General features: G+C 41.8%; 1 protein-coding gene across 3 annotated transcripts in view; it reads right to left on the reverse strand.

Annotated features, from left to right (window-relative positions):
* Window positions 1-3,550: 3,550 nt before the first annotated feature.
* The window catches only part of RABGEF1 (RAB guanine nucleotide exchange factor 1), a 62,580-nt gene continuing 45,496 nt past the window's right edge, over window positions 3,551-20,634 (reverse strand). For all 3 annotated transcript variants that reach the window (XM_047838739.1, XM_047838736.1, XM_047838737.1), the window contains exons 5-9: window positions 17,501-17,582; window positions 16,221-16,353; window positions 14,877-14,968; window positions 9,770-10,026; window positions 3,551-5,854 (exon numbers count right to left, since the gene is read on the reverse strand). In XM_047838739.1, coding sequence (XP_047694695.1) covers window positions 5,456-5,854; window positions 9,770-10,026; window positions 14,877-14,968; window positions 16,221-16,353; window positions 17,501-17,582 — 963 coding nt within the window. In that variant the 3' untranslated portion in view covers window positions 3,551-5,455. The remainder of the gene's footprint in view (window positions 5,855-9,769; window positions 10,027-14,876; window positions 14,969-16,220; window positions 16,354-17,500; window positions 17,583-20,634) is intronic.

Genomic DNA, 20,634 nt, shown 5'->3' on the forward strand with positions numbered 1-20,634 from the left:
TTTTTTTAACTGTTGAGTTCAGACTATTCTTTATATATCATGGATATCAATTGTTGGTTGGACATGTAATTTGCAATTTTTTTTTCAGTCTCCAGCTTGTCCTTTTATTAACAGGATCTTTCATAGAACAAAAGTTTTAAATTTTGACTCAGTCCAATTTATCAGTTTTTAAAAAAAAAATGTTTTTGAGAGAGAGAGAGAGAGAAGCAAGTGGGGGAGAGGGGCAGAGGGAGAGAGAGAAAGAATCTCAAGCAGGCTCCATGCTCAGTGTGGAGCCCAGCATGGGGCTTGATCCCCTCCCATGGATCAGGACCTGAGCTGAAATTAGGAGATGCTCAACTGAGCCACCTAGGTGCCCCTGCTTTCTCCACCCCCCCCCCCCCCCCCCCCCGGTTATTGTAGTTTTCAGCTCTAACATTTCTATTTGGTTCTTCCTTATACCTTTGCTTTGCTGGGACTTTCTACATCTACATCTACTTTCTACATCTAAGCATGTTCATTTTAGCTCACTGATGCATTTTTATGATGGTGTCTTACAATTTCTCATTAGATAATATCTTGAATAGAAGTGGTGAAGGTGGGCATCCTTGTCTTGCTCCTGGTCTTAGAGGAAGAGCATTCAGTCTTTAACCATTATGATGTTAGCTGTGGGTTTTCTTATATGCCTTTGATTATGTTCTTGTTTTCTTCTATTCCTACTTTATTTTTTCAAGAAGTGTATTTAAGTGCTTTTTCTGCTTCAGTTGAGATGATCATATGGTGTTTGATCCCTTTATTCTGTTTATGTATTGCATTGATTGGTTTTTGTAGTTGAACCATTTTTGCATTCCAGGAATCAATCCCATTTGGTCATGGTGTATAATCCCTTTAATGTGTTATAGATGGCTACTTAGTTACTTTTGATGGCTAATATTTTGTTGAGAGTTTTTGCATTTATGCTCACCAGGGAAATTGGTCTATAGTTTTCTTTTCTCAGACTGTCCTCAGGCAATGCTGGACTCATAAGAAGTATTCCTTCTTCTTCAATTTTTTAGAAGAGCTTCAGAAAGATTGATGTCAGTTCTTTAAATGGTAGAACTCACCAGTGAAGCCATTTGGTCCTGGACTAAAATTATTTTTTAATTTAAATTTTAGTTAATATACAGTGCAATATTGGTTTCAGAAGTAGACTTCAGTGATTCATCACTTACATACAACACCCAGTGCTCATCACAATAAGTGCCCTCCTTAATGCCCATCACCCATTTAACCCATCTCCCACCTGCTTCCCTCTGTCAATCCTCAGCTTGATCTCGATCATTAAGAGTCTCTTGTGGTTTGTTTCCCTTTCTTCTCCCCTCGGCCCCTTTCCATATGTTCATCTGTTTTGTTTCTTAAATTCCACATATGAATGAGATTTTTAAAGTTGTATTTTCCGGGGCACCTGGGTGGCTCAGTTGGTTGAGCGTCTGACTTCGGTTCAGGTCATGATCTCACAGTTTGTGGGTTCGAGCCCCGTGTCGGGCTCTGTGTTGACAGCTCAGAGCCTGGAGCCTGTTTCAGATTCTGTGTCTCCCTCTCTCTCTACCCCTCCCCTGCTTGCACTCTCTCTCTCTCTCAAAAATAAACATTAAAATTTTTTTTTTAATTATATTCCCCCCCCCCCTTTTACTAGCTATCATTTTACTGTGAAGGCTTTCCATCAACTGGGTGTCACTATAGTTCTTCCTCAAAATCGGTTGGTATAATGGTAACCTCCAATATGTGTGGGTTTATCTTGAGAGAGAGAGAGAAAGAGAGTGCAAGCTGGGGTGAGGGGTAGAGAGAGGAGAAAGAAAGAATCCCAAGCAAGCTCCACACCATCAGCGTGTAGCCTGACATGGGGCTTGAACTCATAAACCACGAGATCATGACCTAAACCAAAACCAAGAGTTGGACACTGAACAGACTGAGCCATCCGGGCATGTGGGTTTTTTTTTTTTTTTTTTTTTTAAATGACGTATTTATTCAATGTTTTTCACAATTCCTCTTCATTTTATTCAGAGTGCCCCCAAACTGTCCAATGGGACACCTTCCATCTGACTCCAATGTCCTATTGAGATATACCCATTAGTCTTAAAGTACTTTCTTGCTTTCAGACCAAAAAGATACTTTTCACTAATTTTTTAACTTACCTAGCTGTAGATCCAGCCTTTTCTCCACGGAACATGCTGGATAAAGGGTGAGTGACGCTTGTTCCCACTCCCCAACTGGCCAAGATGCGGCTGTCAGCCAGCAAGCCATCAAATGCGCCATCATGTCTTGGTCCAATGCCCCATGCATGCATACCCAGCTGTGACTGTTCCTGAGGGGCTACAGTGGTCACAGAGTGGAAGCGGTAAGACCAAGATCTCATCCAGGAGGGTGGTGGGAGGCAGGACTATGCATGAACCGAGGCTCTAAGCCGCACTGTGCATGCTCCATTGTCCCCTCAGACTTCACTCAAAAACATGAATCCAAAGACAACATTAAGAATATCCAAGATGGCAGAGACAGAACATTAAAGCCCAAGCGCAGGGAACTTCTGAGCACAGGTCCGAGTATGTCTTCTGTTTCTCAATTTTGTATTTTTTCCCATATAAATCCTAAAAGCTCTTGCTGTTTGATTTATAGGTTTCTATAGTGAACACAATTTTCCCATCGTATTTGCTAACTGGACAGTTATGAGATACAGAAATATCATTTTGTACTGTTGCTTTTGATGGCTACTTCTCATGTCATATCTCACCATTTTAGTGAAATGTAATGTTTCCATATCAGTTCTCTTGGGCTTTCTAAGTAGAAAAAAGCACCTATACATAGCTATCACTTGAGCACTTAGCACTGCTAGGTACTGTTGTATGTCATCTAATCCCCAGAAGCCCTTGAAGCTGGTGTGATCGTCACACCCGATTCACAGATTGGGTATGTGAAAGAGCAGAGACTTGCCCAAGGCCAAAGAACTAATATCTACGTGTTAGCCAAAATTTCAAAGCCAACCGCAAGCCTCAACCACGAGGCTAGAACATTTTCTACATAGGTTAGATTAAGCCCCCTTCATTTCTGTTTGAAGACTGAGTACCTGGGGTAAAACTTTCAGAAAAGTGCTAATGGCAGTGACAGCAAACATCTTTCTCTTGTTCTTGATTTTAACTGGAATGTCTCCAATGCTTCATTTTTAAGTGTGATACTGACAGTTGTGGCTTAAAACGGAAACCTTTGCAACATGAGGATATTAGTAATGTAGCTTTTCCTAAAATAAAGAACTAAAACTCAATCTAGCTGAAAGAGGGATGGATCATGAGACCCTGTTAATATGGGTTTCCGTTCCAAAGGTTTATTCCAATCACGTTTATAGTACATAAAATAGCGATACTCTCTTGTTGAGAAGACAGAAAATGTGGCTACAGTGTTGATGCCAACTTAAGAGAAATATAAGCCTCTACCTAAGGCAAGATTTCCTATCTACAGAATTCAACTAATATGAGACACGTACAAAGAAATCAATTCAACAGCTTCCCTTAAAGATATGCAAGAAATCAAAAGAAGACAGTTTTTGTGGGAGGCTGATATGCACATTTTATTTAACAAACATAATGTACAAGACTAAAAGAACTGTATATATTCCCAGGAGAATTCAGAGTGTGTATACCTGGATTAGCACCTAGAAAGTACATAGAAAAGAACAACGGAAAAGGGGGAAAGCTTTCTACAAAAATCACTTGGGCTCGGGTTTCTAAGTGCAGATTCTCACTGGCATCGGATAGTAACTCCTCGCACTCCACATGAGCTCAGTGATCGGCTGACTCGGTTAACTGCTTCACGCCTTTAGCGCTTCGTGACAACAGGTATGTCAACCTCATGGCTCTTACGGGGAAATTTAAGTAAAGGATACAAAGTTTTATACTCACCCTAGTTTTATTCCAAAATTACTGCACTACAAATCTGTGTGGTACACTGTTAGGAAGATACTGAGATACTGCTTGTGTCATGTGACCTTGTTTCAGAACGATGCCCTGGAATTATGCACAATTTCACAGCTACGCTGATAATCTATAGAAATCACTGACTGGAAGGAGGATCATACGTGGCGTATTTAGGTTATGAAGGGTTCCGTTAGGATTAAAACGGTTCCACACTGCCAGTGGCTGTAAAGCCTCAGTTATCAGTTGACCGCACTGTGCATTTAATACAATATTCTTTGGTTACATCATATTAACCACAAGGAGGACAGCTTCCTTGTCTACACAATAGATTAGTGGTTCTCAACTGAGGGCGAATTTGCACCCACTCCACCCTGGAAACATCTGGCGATGTCTGGAGGAGATTTTTCACGACTGTGCGGGTTGCCACTAGTGTCTAGTGGGTATCGAGGCCAGGAATACTGCTAAACGTCCTGTAATGCACAGGGAAGCCCTCATAACAAAAAGTCCTCAGGCCCCAAATGTCAGTAGCACTGAGGTGGAGAAACCCTGTAAGAGGTTTATATGACATGCGTCCGGGTTGCCCATAGAGTCAAAGGTCTGCTGCAGACGGAGGCAGAAAGAAGGGTGCTACAGCTCTGAGGAGTTCCCCATCGGCTCTCGCCAGTGGAGGCCCGTTCACTCCTGTCTTCTGATCTAGACCCAGGACCAGCTCCTTTACGAAGACCTCTATAAATACCTCCTGAATGAGTGGAGGACGACGGTGCAAGAGGCATGGTTCAAAGTCTTCAAATGACTATCTTGAACAGTAACTTTATACGACCTAAAAATTATTCTGAACCTCAATGGTGTCACAGTCCCTGACTGATTATACAGAACCTCAAAGTTAGGCTAACATATTGTTAGAGGTGGAGTCAATATTTTAAGGGCAGTATGTCTAATGTTTCTAGATTCATTTAAGTGGGGCAAACCAAATAAAATGGTGTTAAAGGCAAACATTCAATATACTTCATTTTAAACTAAAAAAATTAACGCATGAAACGCCATGCACAGCAGACACCATTCCTTTTTTTTTTTACATATTTACAATTTTACATATTTACTTATCAATATATCTTCTATCTTTACAATTATAAAATTATTTCAAACTGTAGAAGAGTGGTACCATACATTTTGTAGCATTCATTTGTTTTATCCTTTAAAGGCAATTATTTACCCAAATCCAAACCACAGTGAATGCCACAGAGGAAGCACGTAGGAAAATCATGGACAAAAAATAGATTTAGACAAAACTTTCACATAAGACTTAAATGAATCTATTTCAGTAACTCAAATAAATAGTATTTTATTATTTACTAAGCTTCCCCTGCCAGGAAAAACAAAACAAAACAAACAGAACAATCCCCACAGACTGTACCTTTAAAAACACTCTGGCATTTGTAAGCATTAAGTTATAGTCTAGATCCCAATCATGGACTGTAGTAAGGGCTAGCTACAATTTAGGCTCAAATAAATACTACCCATGTAAATATTTATCATCCTGCATAAACTTGAGGTTGCAATGGTGGAGGAAGTTTATCATTTTCAACATTTTCAGAGTCAATAGCTGCTAAAGATTGATTCGGGGGCTTAATTTCGAGTGGATATTTCTCAACAATGTCTTGAACCTCTTTTGCAATTCCATCTGTCCACTCTATGAGGTCTTTTTCAAGTTTCTTGGCTTCACTCATGATCCTTTCTTGCCGTTCATTCAACTGAGACAGAAGATCCAAGTTCTTATACATTTGCTTAACCCCTAAGCAAGCATCAGGAGACCAATTCTCAGATTCTTGCTTCCTGGGAGAAGTCTGGCCGGACATGTATCGATCAAAATCTTCCTGACTTAAATTCAAAGACTGAGCATCTAACTTCTCAATGAAAGCCACAGCACAGCACTAGAAAAAACCAGAAGGTTATTTACTATAGCCATAAGGGGAAAGATACAAATATTCAAATAAATCTTTTAAAATCCTTTTATTATGGTGAATTTAAAACAATCAGAAGTAGGATGGGGCGCCTGGGTGGCTTGGTCGGTTAAGCGTCCGACTTCGGCTCAGGTCATGATCTCACGGCCCATGAGTTTGAGCCCCGCGTCGGGCTCTGTGCTGACCGCTCAGAGCCTGGAGCCTGTTTCAGAGTCTGTGTCTCCCTCTCTCTCTGCCCCTCCCCTGTTCATGCTCTGTCTCTCTCTGTCTCAAAAATAAATAAACATTAAAAAAAAAAAAAAAAAAAAAAGGTAGGAAAAAACAGGTAATGACCCACCATGGACTTCAGCTTCAAAAATTACCAACTCAGAGGCACTTGGGTGGCTCAGTCGCTTGAGCCTCAACTTTAGCTCAGGTCATGAGCTCAGCCCTACATTGGGCTCCCTGCTGTCAGTGCAGAGCCTGCTTCAGATCCTCTGTACCTCTCTCTCTGCCCCTTCCCTGCTTGCATTCTTTCAAAAATAAATAACCAAACAAAACAAAATTAACAACTCACAGCAAATCTGTTTCTTTCTTTCTCTTTCTTTCTTTCTTTCTTTCTTTTCCTCCCTCCCTCCCTTCCTTCCTTCCTTCCTTCCTTCCTTCCTTCCTTCCTTCCTTCCTTCTATTGACTCATTTATTTTGAGGGAGAGAGAGTGTGAGCACACCCGAGCAGGGGAGAGGCAGAAAGAGAGAGAATCTTAAGCAGGCTCCATGCCCAGCACAGAGCCCGATGTGGGGCTTGACCTCACAACCATGAGATCATGACCTGAACCAAAATCGAGAGCTGGATGCTTACCTGAGCCACCCAGGCGTCCCAATCATGTTTCCTTATACTCCCACCTGAAATAATACATTTCTTCCTTAGGAAAAAAAAAAAGTTGCATTGCAAACTCCCATTGAGTCTGTGAGAAATTCAGTCCTCTCCTTGGGTTGTTCAAAGGTCTAGGGGTCTTATACAGAGTGAAATGTTGGGGGAGGCACCTTCAGTGTTTGTTCCACACTGGCTACAGAGTTTCCCGTGGACAAAAACTGAATGATTCCTCAAACTCGGAGACTCTCTGCTTCCCTGCCATGTTGCAGGGAAGAGGAACCACTGTTGGGACTGGGAGCTCTAGGGCCAAGTGACTGGGGAACATATCCCATAAAGCCATTCCCCTTTGAGGTCTTGCCAGCCCCACAATGCTCACTCAGGGCCTGGCCAGCTACTGGGCACATCAGCAGGTACTGGAGTGGCACACAGACCTCTGGTCCTCTAAGGACCTGTGGTCCTTTAACATCAAGTGGCTGAAAGAACAGGCTTTGAAATCAAGCAACCTGAGTTGTCACCTCCGTCATATGTTGGCCAGGAGTTTTTGTGAGCCTGGGGAAAGTTACCTACTGTCTCTGGGGTTCCTGTATCTGTAAAACGGGAAATACCACCCAGATTTATTGTGAGAATGAAGCAATCCAGCACATGTAATGTGCTTAGCTCACAGGTCGGCAGTAAGAAATGAACAAACGGGAGCAATTATTAGTACAGAAATCCTTGGGCAAATGCTCAGTGAAACAGACATCTGTTGGCTATACTTTCTCATATTGATTTAATTTTTTTACAAAGAAAATGAATTTTCACATTTTCTTAAAAAACTATTTTCACAAGAAAGACATGCAATATAAACAGAGGGAAACAGGCAGCTCTCAGAATTTCTTCTGAGAACTCATTCCCAGGATCCAACATTATTACACATAAAAAAGGGAATCACCTTTTTGAGGAATATTTAACAAATCTACTACAACGGACTCATCTGACAAGAATGGGCCCATCTGACCCTGCCACACAGGTGCCAACGGTGTCCGTGGATGTGCTGCAGTCCCTGGAGAGAGGAGGAATCTAAGAGGATTCTAACATTCCTGGCATGGATGGATGCTATTGCCCCAAGTGGAAACAGTGTATATGAGAAAGGAGAAAACCATTTGGTGGGGAAGCAGGTTTAGTTTTGAAAAAATTAAATCTGAGGCCCAATAAATAGCCAGAAGTGGAGCTCAGCAGGAGGGCAAACGACGTGTGTGTGTCATCACTGTGCAGATGACGGCAGAGCTGCGAACAGAGCAGACAGCCTAGGGAGAGAGATGCATAGAGGACAGCACCCCACGGAAAACCCAACTTGAGAAGACACAAAGCTCACAAAGAGACAAGTAAGGAGTGGAACTCTGAAATCCAAAGGCAGGAACTTCTAGAACAAAGGAGTTACCAAGAATGTTAAAGAAGTAAGATGAAGGCTGACAGTTTTCATGGGATTTGACTTCTGCTGGAGCAGTTTCACTGGAGCAGAGGGATCAGAAGCCGGACTCTGAATCAGCAAGAGGACGGAGACATAGGTGCTAACAGGGCTGTAGGTCAAGGTGCTGGGAAGCTGCAGGGAAAAGGTGAGCCAGCAGCCTCCACTGTTGACCACCAGGACGACCCTCAAACACCTCCCAGCCCTGCTCATTTCTCTACTACCAGCCACGTCTCCATCTTCATAATTCTCAGGGATTTTCCACACTCTCTCATGTTCTCTAGATAAAGAACTAAATCCAAAAGGCTCTTCCTGGCAGTCAAGTGCATGTTTTCACTTATGTTAAGAAATGCTTACTTCAGCTAAACTTTTGGGGGGAGTTTAGTTTAAACCACCATGTGTCTGGGAGGATGAAAAATACTGCAAATAATGGAACAAGCATCATTTTGAAAAAGGGCATTCCCAGGATGGGCTAAATGGGTGATGGGTATTAAGGAGTGCACTCGGATGAGCAATGGGTGTTGTATGTGATGAACCACTGAATTCTACATCTAAAACTAATATTACGGTGTATGTGAACTAACTGGAATTTCATAAGAGCTTGAAAAAAGAAGAAGAGTATTCCCAACTCCCTGCAAACCACATCCCCAGATGCTGCAACAACAGTAATGAGCAGCTGAATGCCATGGCTGAGGGTGAGGTTAACCGGGGCAGGTCTAGGTTTTGAAGCACTGGAAATTTATACACTTTTGGGAACCCACTTAAAGGAAAACAAAATACAGAATCAGGCACGAAAGTGAATACATATTTAGCATTTAAAAATAAATCACAACAAATTTCTGGAAGCTTGGGAGATTCAAGCTTGTCTTTTTAGTTTCAAATGTCTTTTTAGACAATTTACTAGAAATGCTGCCTTATGTAACCTGGTTTCCTCTCCCTATTACCCTGTACAACTTCCTACCCAGGAAAGAAGGCACATAAGGTATTCTGAGGCTCAAATCCATTAGTAAATCTAGTCTAAAGCAAACAAACAAAAGTTAAGTGGTCAGTAAAAGGAAGTATTCAGCCTTACAACTTAGATACACATATTTTAATGCCATCTTGCCTAGAATCAAGTAGCACGGTTAACAACAGTTGAAAATCATTTCACGTCCTCTAAACTGACCCTTGCCTAAAATCTCAGGATTCAGTTCTAAGAGATCATTTATAGAAATAAAGCAAAAAATAATTCTTAAGTCTTTCAATAAAGAAATCAAAGTCCATGATCTGATTTATTCATGGTTGAAACAACCCAACTAAGTGAATGGCCCTTTTAACCAGGACCTGGGCAAGTGATGGCCAACAGCAACAGACACTCCTCCACGTGACTATCGTGTTTCCTGTAAGAGGATCACAATCTCTGGTCAAGTACTGAGAGGTGGGGTGTTTGCCCGGCCCAGTCACGTGTGCTATGTGACAGCAAGCAAGCATCTTTAGCTTTACTGATTCCTCAACTCACGGGCAGTAAACTGTCACAGGCCTGTGAGTGATGTGTCACATCCCTAAAATGGTTCCTCTCTGTAACTCCAGGAAATCAAATCCTTACCAGATTGGTGAAATAGTAGCCATCCTCTCCAGTCATCAATCGGCTTGGGTTGCAGAAGCGGGTGATATACTGGATATTGGACTGAAGGCGTGGGGGGTTGCCCTTCAAAACAATGTAGATGAGAGTGGGTAAAAAGTCATCGGCTGACGCTGGCTCGTTCTTGGTGATCTTAATGGCATTGAAGATGTGCTTGCTACACTTGGTGATGCAGGCCAACTTATCTCGAGGTACACGCTTAGAATCCATTTCAATGATATCTATAAAGCAGAAAAGACACTGCTTCCAATGAGAAAATGATTACATTAAAGAAGTATTAGAATAATCATTTTTTAATCTAACAAATTACAGAGGTTAACCCTTTCTCCACCAGGTAACTTAGTATATAAAAAACTTTGACCACAGAAACTGTAAACACTAGCTCATCATTACAGAATGTGTAACCAGGCACAGAACCACAGACCAGCCATTATATGCATTATTTCTGTGCTCCACAAGCCTATTTCTTTTCCATCCTCAGATTGTACAATGGATACTACTTGTAGGAAGGGAACTGAGGTTCAGAGAAGTTCCATAATTTGCCCAAAATTATATAGACAGCCAGTGACAGAGGGCAGATTCAAGTCTGATTCTCTAACGCATGCCTTTAACCACAATGGTGAACTGCTTATGAGCTCCTTGGAAAATTAAGAGCGTTTTTCCTGCTTCTGTTCCTCTAATACACTGTAAAAGTCAGTTTAGGAAGCCTACTGCTTTTTAGAAAGGTGGGTACTATACAAAGCACCATTGTATTGGATATAAAAATACAGCTGCTAAAATCTATCACACATATAGTCCATAGCGGCCAGTCCCCACGGCATATAAATCTCCACCAGCTACAAACACCTACAGCACTTTTATGACATTTATAACCTACTAGTTAGCACAGGGGATAAAGCAAGGGTATACATTTACTCTCATTCATTTCCCTCAGAGAAAAATTACTTCACTGCCCCAAACTACTACTAAGTGGTAGGCTCTTGCAAATGGACACCCCGTGCCACAAAGACCGGGAGGTGGGGAGGAGTTCAGCACCACTAGAACAACAGAAGAGGAAGGAGGGAGTGCGCCTCTGGATAGGCGTTTCTGCCTGCCATCTGGAGCAACGTGAAAGAAGAGAGCTGAGGCAGGTTAATTTGAAAGCAATTTCTGGTCAACAGCAGGAACAAAAGTTTCTAATTTAGGTGGGGTGATGGCGCATGTCACAGTTCTTTCTGCTCCCAGCTCTCATCCCGGAGGTCGGTTACTGGGAGGAATCCTCACGGACCACCAGCCATGGAAGACTAACGTATGGGACAGAAACACCCGACAGCGCAGAGGCTGTATTTTAACTTCCTAATGCTTCTAGTCCCTGTACATACATGTCTATTGTATGCTTTTGCTTATTTTATGGTTTAGTTCCTTTACTCTTTTAATGATGGGTTGTAATTATTGTTACTATGTCTCAAACTATTTTCTTTTTCTATTTGAGTAGAATGTATGTAAAAAAGATCTGGGGCAGGGGGGTGCCTGGGTGGCTCAGTTAGTTAAGCGTCTGACTTTGGCTCCACGATTTGTGGGTTTGAGCCCTGCATCAGGCTTTGTGCTGACAGCTCAGAGCCTGGAGCCTGCTTCAGAGTCTGTGTTTCCCCCTCTCTCTCTCTGCTCCTCCCCCCTCCTCTCTCTCAAGAAAAAACATTAAGAAAAAAAAATTTTTAAGACTTTTTAAAAACTGTTTTTACTACTGTTTTTATCCTGTTTAGCTTTCTACCTTTATTGTTGGCTTTTATTTTTTATTTTAAACCTTTCTCTCATTTTAAACCACTCTCTCATTATTTATCCTTTAAGTTTTGTTTAAAAAAAGTTTTAAAGTTTATTTTTCTGGGAGAGAGAGGGAGGGAGGGAGGGAGGGAGGGAGAGAGAGAGAGAGAGAATGCGTGTGCACATGAGCATGCAAACAGGGGAGGGGCAGAGAGAGGGAGACACAGAAACCGAGGTAGGTTCCAGCCTCAGAGCTGTCAGCACAGAGCCTGACACAGGGCTAGAACCGGTGAACTGTGAGATCATGACTGAGGCGAAGTCAGACACTTAGCTGACCGAGCCACCCAGGTGCTCCTATTCTTTAAGTTTTGTGGTTTTTTTTAATGTTTATTGATTTTTGAGAGAGAGAGAGAGAGACAGAGCGTGTGCGGGGGAGGAGGAGAGACAGAGGGAGATACAGAATCCGAAGCAGGCTTCAGGCTGTGAGCTGTCAGCACAGAGTCCGACGTGGGGCTCGAACCCACAAACCGTGAGATCATGACCTGAGCCGAAGTTAGATGCTCTACTGATTGAGCCAAATGGGGCATCTGGCTGGCTTAGTTGGAGGAGCATGGGACTCCTGATCTTGGCGACATGAATTTGAGCCCCATGTGGGATGCAGAGATTACTTAAAACTTAAAAAAAAAAGTGAATTACGTGAATTACTTTTTATCTGGATGCATGTAGCTGCCACTGCCAAGAGGGAGGGCCAAGAGTGTAAAAAGAGAAGGGAAGGGAAAAGAAAAAAAAGAAAGAGGGAAGGGGGTATAGATTTCCGTCACACTCTTTGTCCTGCAGCAACCCCTCCTCTAGTATCCTTTAGTCTGAAGGAAGTTTTCTGGGGGGAACTCTTTTGGACCCCCACCCCCCCCATGTGTAGCTAGTTCCATGATTTGCATTGCTCTAAAGCCTAAAGGAGGAGATCCGGGAGGAAATAACAACAGGAAACTCACCACTGTATTAATTCTTCGAGCAATGATTTCCTGCCCTAATCTGTCTGCTCTTATTTACTTTTCAGAATCCTCAGATAACTGCTTTGTGTCTGCCATCCAGGGCTTTTACTTGTAGTCAGTAGGAAAGACAGGCTGAGGGTGGGTCCTCCATCTTAGCAGAAGTCTTAGATTTATCGTTCAAGAAGTTTTGTAAACAAAGTAGGTTATAGCTCCAAGTCATGATCCCTCAACCTTGGCACTAATGAGATTTTGGACTGGATAATTTTTTTTTTTTTTTTTTTGTAGGGGACTGTCCTGTCTTGCATGATGTTTAATAGCATCCGTGGCCTCCACTTCTAGATGACAGATGTCAACTGAAACGGAAAATGCCTTATTCGGTATATTTATCAACAAAACTGACAGTGCTGATTGGTAGCACCTGGGACAATGTAGAGACATTTAACTGATGTCTCCATATTTAAGACCACTGTTACAGACTGTCCTCTCTGGGACTCCTGTACTTAGGCTAACAACTTCAGATTAGGAACACAGTGATCATTAGAACCTTTGGCCCTCATAGAGGCAGAACGTATCTGTACTTGGATTGGCAAGATATGGGGGTTAAGATGAGGAAGAGTAAGAAGGCTTTTAAAATTTTATGGCCAGGGGCGCCTGGGTGGCTCAGCTGGCTGAGTGTCTGACTCTTGGTTTTGGGTCAGGTCATGATCTTATGGTTTGTGGGTTCCAACCCACATCAGGCTCTGTGCTGACAGTGTGGTGCCCACTTGGGATTCTCTCTCTCTCACTGCTCCTCCTTCTTCTTCTTCTTCTTCTTCTTCTTCTTCTTCTTCTTCTTCTCTCTCTCTCTCTCTCTCTCTCTCTCTCAGAGTAAACATTAAAAAATAAAATCTTGTGGCCAAATTTCTACTACTAAAATATCTCTTCAAACTCCAACGCAGATGACTTGAGAGAAAAAAGTTTCATCTCTCAAATTCTATTAACAAACTGTTGATGTATTAAAATCCTCTTAGTTCTATTCTTAAGCAAACAATGGTCTGGCTCCTGTAGTTTCTGGTTTTATAAGGTCTATCCTATGGCATTTCAGAAAAGAGTCCCAAACATAAACTCCTTTGAAGTACTTTAAACATAAACCAATTGGTCTTGAACTTGGTAAGAGTCTTTGGGAAAAAACACAAGTACAATGTCCATATCCAGGCTTCTCACCTTCAATCTCTTATGATGTTCCCTGAGCAAAAGGTAGGAGTGGGGGTGGGCCTTGACCCAAAGGAGTCAATTCATGAAGCCTATAACACAGCCTTGCAGAAAAGCTTTGAACAACAAAGATGACAGAATTTAGCTAGGCCAGTTAGACTCTGCAAGGGGAATTACAGAAAACAATTCATTTAACAACAGGAGTTAAAATGCAGAGATATACAAAGAGAAGCAGAACCTGAAAGAGTGCAAGAATCACGTTAACAGCAGATATCCCAGTCCCCAGAGGGGCTGTGGAGCTAAGTTTCCGTGAGAGTGTGGCTTCCTTTCCTACCTTGATAATCTCTTAAGTAACCCCCTATTTCTTCCTGTAACATGAGTGAGTCTCTAATTCTTACAACCAAAGGAGCCTACCTAACGGTTTGCCTCCAACACTGCTAATAGCAGCTGAGCAACTAACTTTCTTTCCCAGCAGAATTTCAATAACAATCTCTAAATGGGCAAGTCTTTCCAACTCTTCTTAATTGAGGAGAAGCTGGCCTAGGTTGGATGTCTTCTCTAGTAGGAGCAATTTGTTTTGGTTCTTTGCTTTTTTTAAATTTTCGTGGGCTATTTCTGCTGGGCTATTCCTATGACTAAGAAACAGAAACCTTATTAGGTGCCTGGAGCTGTCCAGGACGCTGGAACCACATCAATTCAGGGCACTTCATTTACTTCTTAGACAAACCAGAAAAATAATCCAAAGCACACCTCTAATTAGCCAATTAGAGAGACATCATTTTAATATGTAACTTCAGCTCGGGGAGTACCTTGTACCACCAACTCCCTTCCTCCCTCTAAAATTATTTTGAATATACAAATGCCACTGAGTTTTAAGAAATTAGCCTTAGCTGCATTTGACCTTGGTTTAGTTCAATGCCCAAGAAATAAGAGACCCTGGTCACAGAAAATAAAGGGGAAATGTAGTTTACCTGCTAATGTGAATGCTTCAAATTTATAAAACTAGCACTCTTGCAAAACGCTTTTCCCACATTCCAATATACCTTTGGCAATATACCTTACTGTCTGGCTGCTCACTGACTTAAGTATGGATTTATGTTAACTTCAAGGAGAAACACCCAGATAAGAAAGCTCTCAGTTTCACTGACCTGTGATTGCTTTCACCACCATATCAGATACTTCGGAAATTTCTTCATTAACAGGGACGCAAAGCATCTGAGGTGTAACCCAGTGCAGGGCTCTACAAAGAGGGAAAGACAGTAAAAATCCCAAGAATACACTGCAGCCATTTGTCTTGTCATGTCCTTCAGTTAAGGGGAAATATGGGACACCATTGACTAATGAGGCCATTGTAGGCCCAAGCATATCGCTGCTGAACATATTAGGAGTTGAGCTGAAGTAACTAGAATCCTTAAATGAGGCTTCTCTTCGGCACTTATCACAAGGAAAGCAGAAGACAACTTTACTGGTTGAAATGAGATTATACTGAGGCTGAAGAGATATTTGAGGATAAAGATCTGAGAAGAATCTGCTGCTTCCTCTCTTCACTGTCCATCACCCTTAATGTCCACTTAGGCTCTGCCTTCAACTTATGAGACTGAGTAAGAGGTCAACAAGTGTGTGTCGCCCTAGTCTGAATCACTGAATTTCCTGGCCACACCCTAGCTTCCCAGCAGAGACTCTGCTGCTGACCCTCACCGGTTGTCTGACAAATGCTCTCACCCTGCATGTCAGTCCAAAGCCCATCTAGCTCCTTCTGGCTCCATCTGTCACGTTCCCAATACCAAGTCCTCACTTCTGGGGTGACACTACCAAGAACAGATCTACCAATTACCAGCCCCACTGTCTGGGAACACCGTTTGGATTCCTAGGCCCCCTCCTCCAGAAACACCTGTGCACAAGCAACCTCAGACCTATTCCCACATTTAGATGGCCTATTTCCTAAGTGTTTCACTGCCACCAGAATAGAGCCCTGGGGGAATAGAGCCCACTCTACTGCCCATGGAAGATTAAGCACTTTGGGAAGTGTTATCAACCCAGTGCTGGGGGAGGATGTGATTGGAGGAACAGCTAAATAAGGAGCACCACTGGTTGGGGGGGGGGTGGGGTGGGAATAATGACACCTTAATATGGGTATGTCCAGCTTAACTTCCTGCCTCACAAGACGGGACAAAGCAATGAGAAGTAATGAAATTTCCACCTGTTCCTTGGAAGTTTTGGAGATTTTGAAACAATCTCAAACACTGGATCTGCTTCTCATCTAAAGCTGCTGGAGTCAGAAGGATAAGCAAGAAGGTGATTCCAGGCCTTTCCTCCTAGCAATTTACCATATTCCTGGTCTTTCTACACCACAAAGAAGCTCAGTGCTAAGGATGGCCGGTCCCTTTGCTGTTATTTGCTCTCAAGGTTTGAATGCAAGTGCTCTGTTCTCCCACAACGTGTTCTTCCCATGGTAGGTAGTAAACACAAGACAAAGCAAAACAACCAACTACCGGATCCTCTTTTGAATAGCGAGATCTTTCTTCTCATCATCGGTAGTTTCTGGACAGAACACATACTTATAGAGACGAGTCATGATGTACTTTTCGATTTGATCCATTATCTTCTCAACTTTTTCCGGAGGCACTGAAATATCCAAATGGACATAAAAGCTCAAGAGAGGGATGGACAGTTTAAATTAAGAATATGTTTTCATAGTTTTTCTGACATAGCAGAAAACTAATTTACTAGTGAATACATTAAATATACCCAGAAACAAAAGTACAAGATGTTACATTAAAAAATATCCTTTAGGGGCGCCTGGGTGGCTCAGTCGGTTAAGTGTCTGACTTTGGCTCAGGTCATGATCTCACCGTTTGTGAGTTCGAGCCCTGCGTCAGGCGCTGTGCTGACGGCACAGAGCCTGGACCCTGCTTCAGATTCTGTGTGTCTGTCTCTTTGTCCCTCCCCCACTCATGCTCTGTCTCTCTCTCTCTCAAGAATAAATAAATATTTTAAAAAATCTTTTTAAATAAAAAAATAAAAAATACCCTTTAAAACCTTAACCTCAATTTTTGGGACTGCCTCTCACAGAACTGCCAGTTCTAACCTAAGCTGCTTGGCAGGACCTAATAGGTTGCATGCCTTGCCAAGTGGGAAGACATCAGCATGGCTCCCACCCTATTGCTACATTAGAAAAGCACTTGAAATTCCAAAAACAGAATGACAGCAACCCACTCTTCCATTTTTTCTGAGGTTTACTATAAAACCTTGGAGATTTGGAGGTGTACGGGTGGGGCTTATTTCTCATTTATACATGTATGCTAAGTATATCCTAAAACCCAACATCAATGGAAGTCAAATTCAAAAAAATCTCGAAAACCCTACAGCTCTAAGTCCCTGATTCTCAATTTTTATTCCACCCCCACCCATCTGAGGAATACATAATCATGAAAAATGACTCACCATAATGGTGATTCCAAGATGGGGGTTTCATTTAGAAGCCTCCTAAATGGGTTTTAATCGACTCTGCCCCTACCCCTAGTGGAATTATTAAACATTGTTCAATAAATTACCCAACTGCTGTGATTACTTTGGAATGGTACACATGGTGGTATTGAAAGACACTCTAAGGATAAGACCAGCTACCAGGATGTCAGTGGAGTCATTTATAGGACAGAGTTGGCAAACCAGCCAGGCCATCAGAGAAACAGAGAAAGTTCTAAAAGACTCAAAGGTCAGACTCTGTACAACTGACCAGCAATCCCTTAATGGCTGGCTACCAAAGTATTACCTTTTCCACGAGTCTGCATTCTTTCAGTCACATTCTGGTAAAAATCCTGAGTAAACTCTGATTGTTCCTCAATGCTTAAATCCTGAAAAAAAGGGACAAAGAGGTTGCTTGGTAGCTGAAGAAAGATCACGCATAAAGCTCTAAATTTTATAAAGTTTCCAAAATCCACTCCTTAATTGGTGCTAATCTCAAAAGTACCTACCAATTATATAACCCTGTAGAAAAGAAAAGTCTGTCCTGTAATGTTATTTACAACACCCCATGACCTCTTATTTCTTCTGATGTATATATGTATTCCCACATGGATATAATGCATACTTTGATAATTTACACACTTATGTGCATTTCTATTTATCTGATCTACTTAATCATTTTTGGTGGCTTTCTCACATCCCATTATATTAAATGATGTATTTAACCAGTCTCTACCACTGTGCATTCGGGTTCCTCTCTTTTTTTGCACTATTATGTACAATTGTGTGGACTGTTTCTCTTGGGTTATTCTTTGTGATACATTTTTCAACAGTGACATTAACAGTTCAATAAATATGAACAACTTTGTATCTCTAAGTATGTACTGCTAGACTGCAATCCTCAGAACCTCCCAATGCAGAGTCATTAGCCATGTATGTGTATTTATTTCTCCAGGGCCCCTACAATAATGGTCTTCGTAATTTTTATTTGGGTTTACTCATTATGTGGTATAATATGTATACTTATTCCCTACTTTCTTTTCAAGAGTAAAGTCTACATAAAATATAAACACAGTTCAGGGAGCCCAGGTGGCTCATGAGTTCATGAGTTCAAGCCCTGCATCGGGTTCTGTACTGACAGCTCAGAGCCTGGAGCCTGCTTCAGGTTCTGTGTCTCCCTCTCTCTGCCCCTCCCCTGCTCGAACTCTGTGTGTGTGTCTCTCTCTCTCTCAAAAAGAAATAAACATTAAAAAATATAAACACAGTTTAGCACAGTTAACTAGAAGATGATAGGGACGCTTGGGTGGCTCAGTAGGTTAAGGGTCCAACTTTGACTCAGGTCATGATCTCATAGTTCATGGGTTCGAGTCCTGTGTCGGCTCTGCTTACAGCTCAGAGCCTGGAGCCTGCTTAGGATTCTGTGTCTCCCTCTCTCTCTGCCCTTACCCCTCTTGCACTCTGTCTTTCTCTCTTTCTCTCTCTCTGTCAAAATAAATAAATAAACACTTAAAAACAACTAGAAGATGATAGGAAGAAACACAAAACATGGAGAGAAACAGAATACAGAGGCAGGAACAACAGAAAAATGCAGTCCTTAAAGATAGAGAAATTAGTCCAGTCAGTCCAGTTTAGTCTCTAACTAAACTTTCTAGCAATCATCACCAAGACAAAAATAGTCACACAATTGGGTGTTCAAAATATAAATGCAAATGAACCCTTCAGGTGAAATTCTGACACCAAACCCAGAAATTTCTCTCAAGGGTTCTCCTAAAGACTCACTGTAGAAGAGCATGATCATGGCCCAGGACAAATTCCACAGGACCGTTTTTCACAGCCTGCCTCTATGCAGGCCAATGACAGCATGCAGGCAAGGGCCCATAAGGCCTTGGTGAAAGCATGCAGACCCTGTCACTCTGGCTTAAATCCCGAAAGACGCGTTAGGGTCCAGATCGTGTCGTTCTGCCTTTTACAATGTCCCTTCCACGTATCCTTTCCTGGTTTGGGCCTCAGCAACCCTCCCCTCGAGTATAGCTGCTCTCCCCAACTTTGACGTTTCTCACTTTTCAATCTGCACCCCACAGTCCAACTGATCATCTGAGATTCAGATCTGAGCACAGAAGGAGATTAATCATCGGAGCGTCATACTTCCAATGGTTGTCCATCAGATGAATGCTGAAGCCTGCACTCAGAATCACCACCCCTTCCTCCTTCCCGCTTACCCTGCCAGGTTACCCAATTGTTCTGAGGTCTGCTTTTGGCTATTCCACCTCTCCAACACTATAAAGTTACTCTCTGTCTGCATTACTTTGATTCCTCTCCAGTCTTCCAACAGCTGTCCGAGGAAGGCTCTGTTCATACCTTACTTCTAAGAGCAGTCTTTCATTCCCTTAGTCCAAACAGCCTTGTGGGCCTCACAGCACTCACAGTGCACCTGCTGCTTTCTTAACTAGGTATTTACAGAAGAGTCCTTCGGTTGAATTAAAATTGATCCCTTGTCTAAGCAAGAAATTGGTATTAAGTAAACTTTAGACGTTTTGAAATGTTGCTTTCATTTGTATTCACCACAATTTTCCAGTGCTGCCTTCCATTCTACCTTTTATTTTACGTTACACAGCTTTTAAAAAGTTAATACCACTAAACCTTTTACCTGATCCTTAAGAACAATATTTAAGAGTTCAATTGCAGCTTGAAAACTGTTTTAAATTTCTCCACAGAAATAAGTATCTCTCCAGCACAAATAAATATACTAATCAACTTCACTAATTTACTTCTAAGTTTTTTCATGTTTAACTCTCATTTGGCCGAAATGTAAGGTGCAAGTATGAAATATGAACCGTAAGTAATCTATATACAAACTTCCCTTTGTCAGTAGCAGGTAATAAGTAAAAAGCAATACTGCTCCCTCTGTTCCCCCAGTTGCTCCTGAGAAACTGAATTTATTTCTGGAATCCCTGGTTTATTTCACTGTCCTATATTTTAATTTTTTAATTAAAATCTCACCTAGTTGTGATGTCTTTCATTTTAGGATATATTTTGAAGTCTGCTAGATTTAGAAACCTCTCCTACCAAATTCTTGTTCCCAAACCCACCACACAAAAAGATTATATATTTGCTTTTTTTTCTAGAATAAATATAACATTGTAATTTAAATTTTTCTTACCTAGATCCAAGGTACTATTTTTAGTCTTTTATTTTTTAAATGTTTGTTTACTTTGAGAGAGAGAGAGAGACAGAGAGAGAGAGAGAGAGAGAGAGAGACAGAGACAGAGACAGAGAGACAGGGAGGGAGAGAGAATCTCAAGCAGGCTTAGCATTATCGGTGCAGAGCCTGACATGGGATTTGACCTTACGACCATGAGATCATGACCTGAGCTGAAATCTAGAGTTGGACACTTAACTGACTGAGCCATCCAGGCGCCCCAACAATCCGTAGTCTTTTAT

The sequence above is a fragment of the Prionailurus viverrinus genome, chromosome E3, assembly GCF_022837055.1.
Source record: "Prionailurus viverrinus isolate Anna chromosome E3, UM_Priviv_1.0, whole genome shotgun sequence".
Classification (NCBI taxonomy): Eukaryota; Metazoa; Chordata; class Mammalia; order Carnivora; family Felidae; genus Prionailurus; species Prionailurus viverrinus.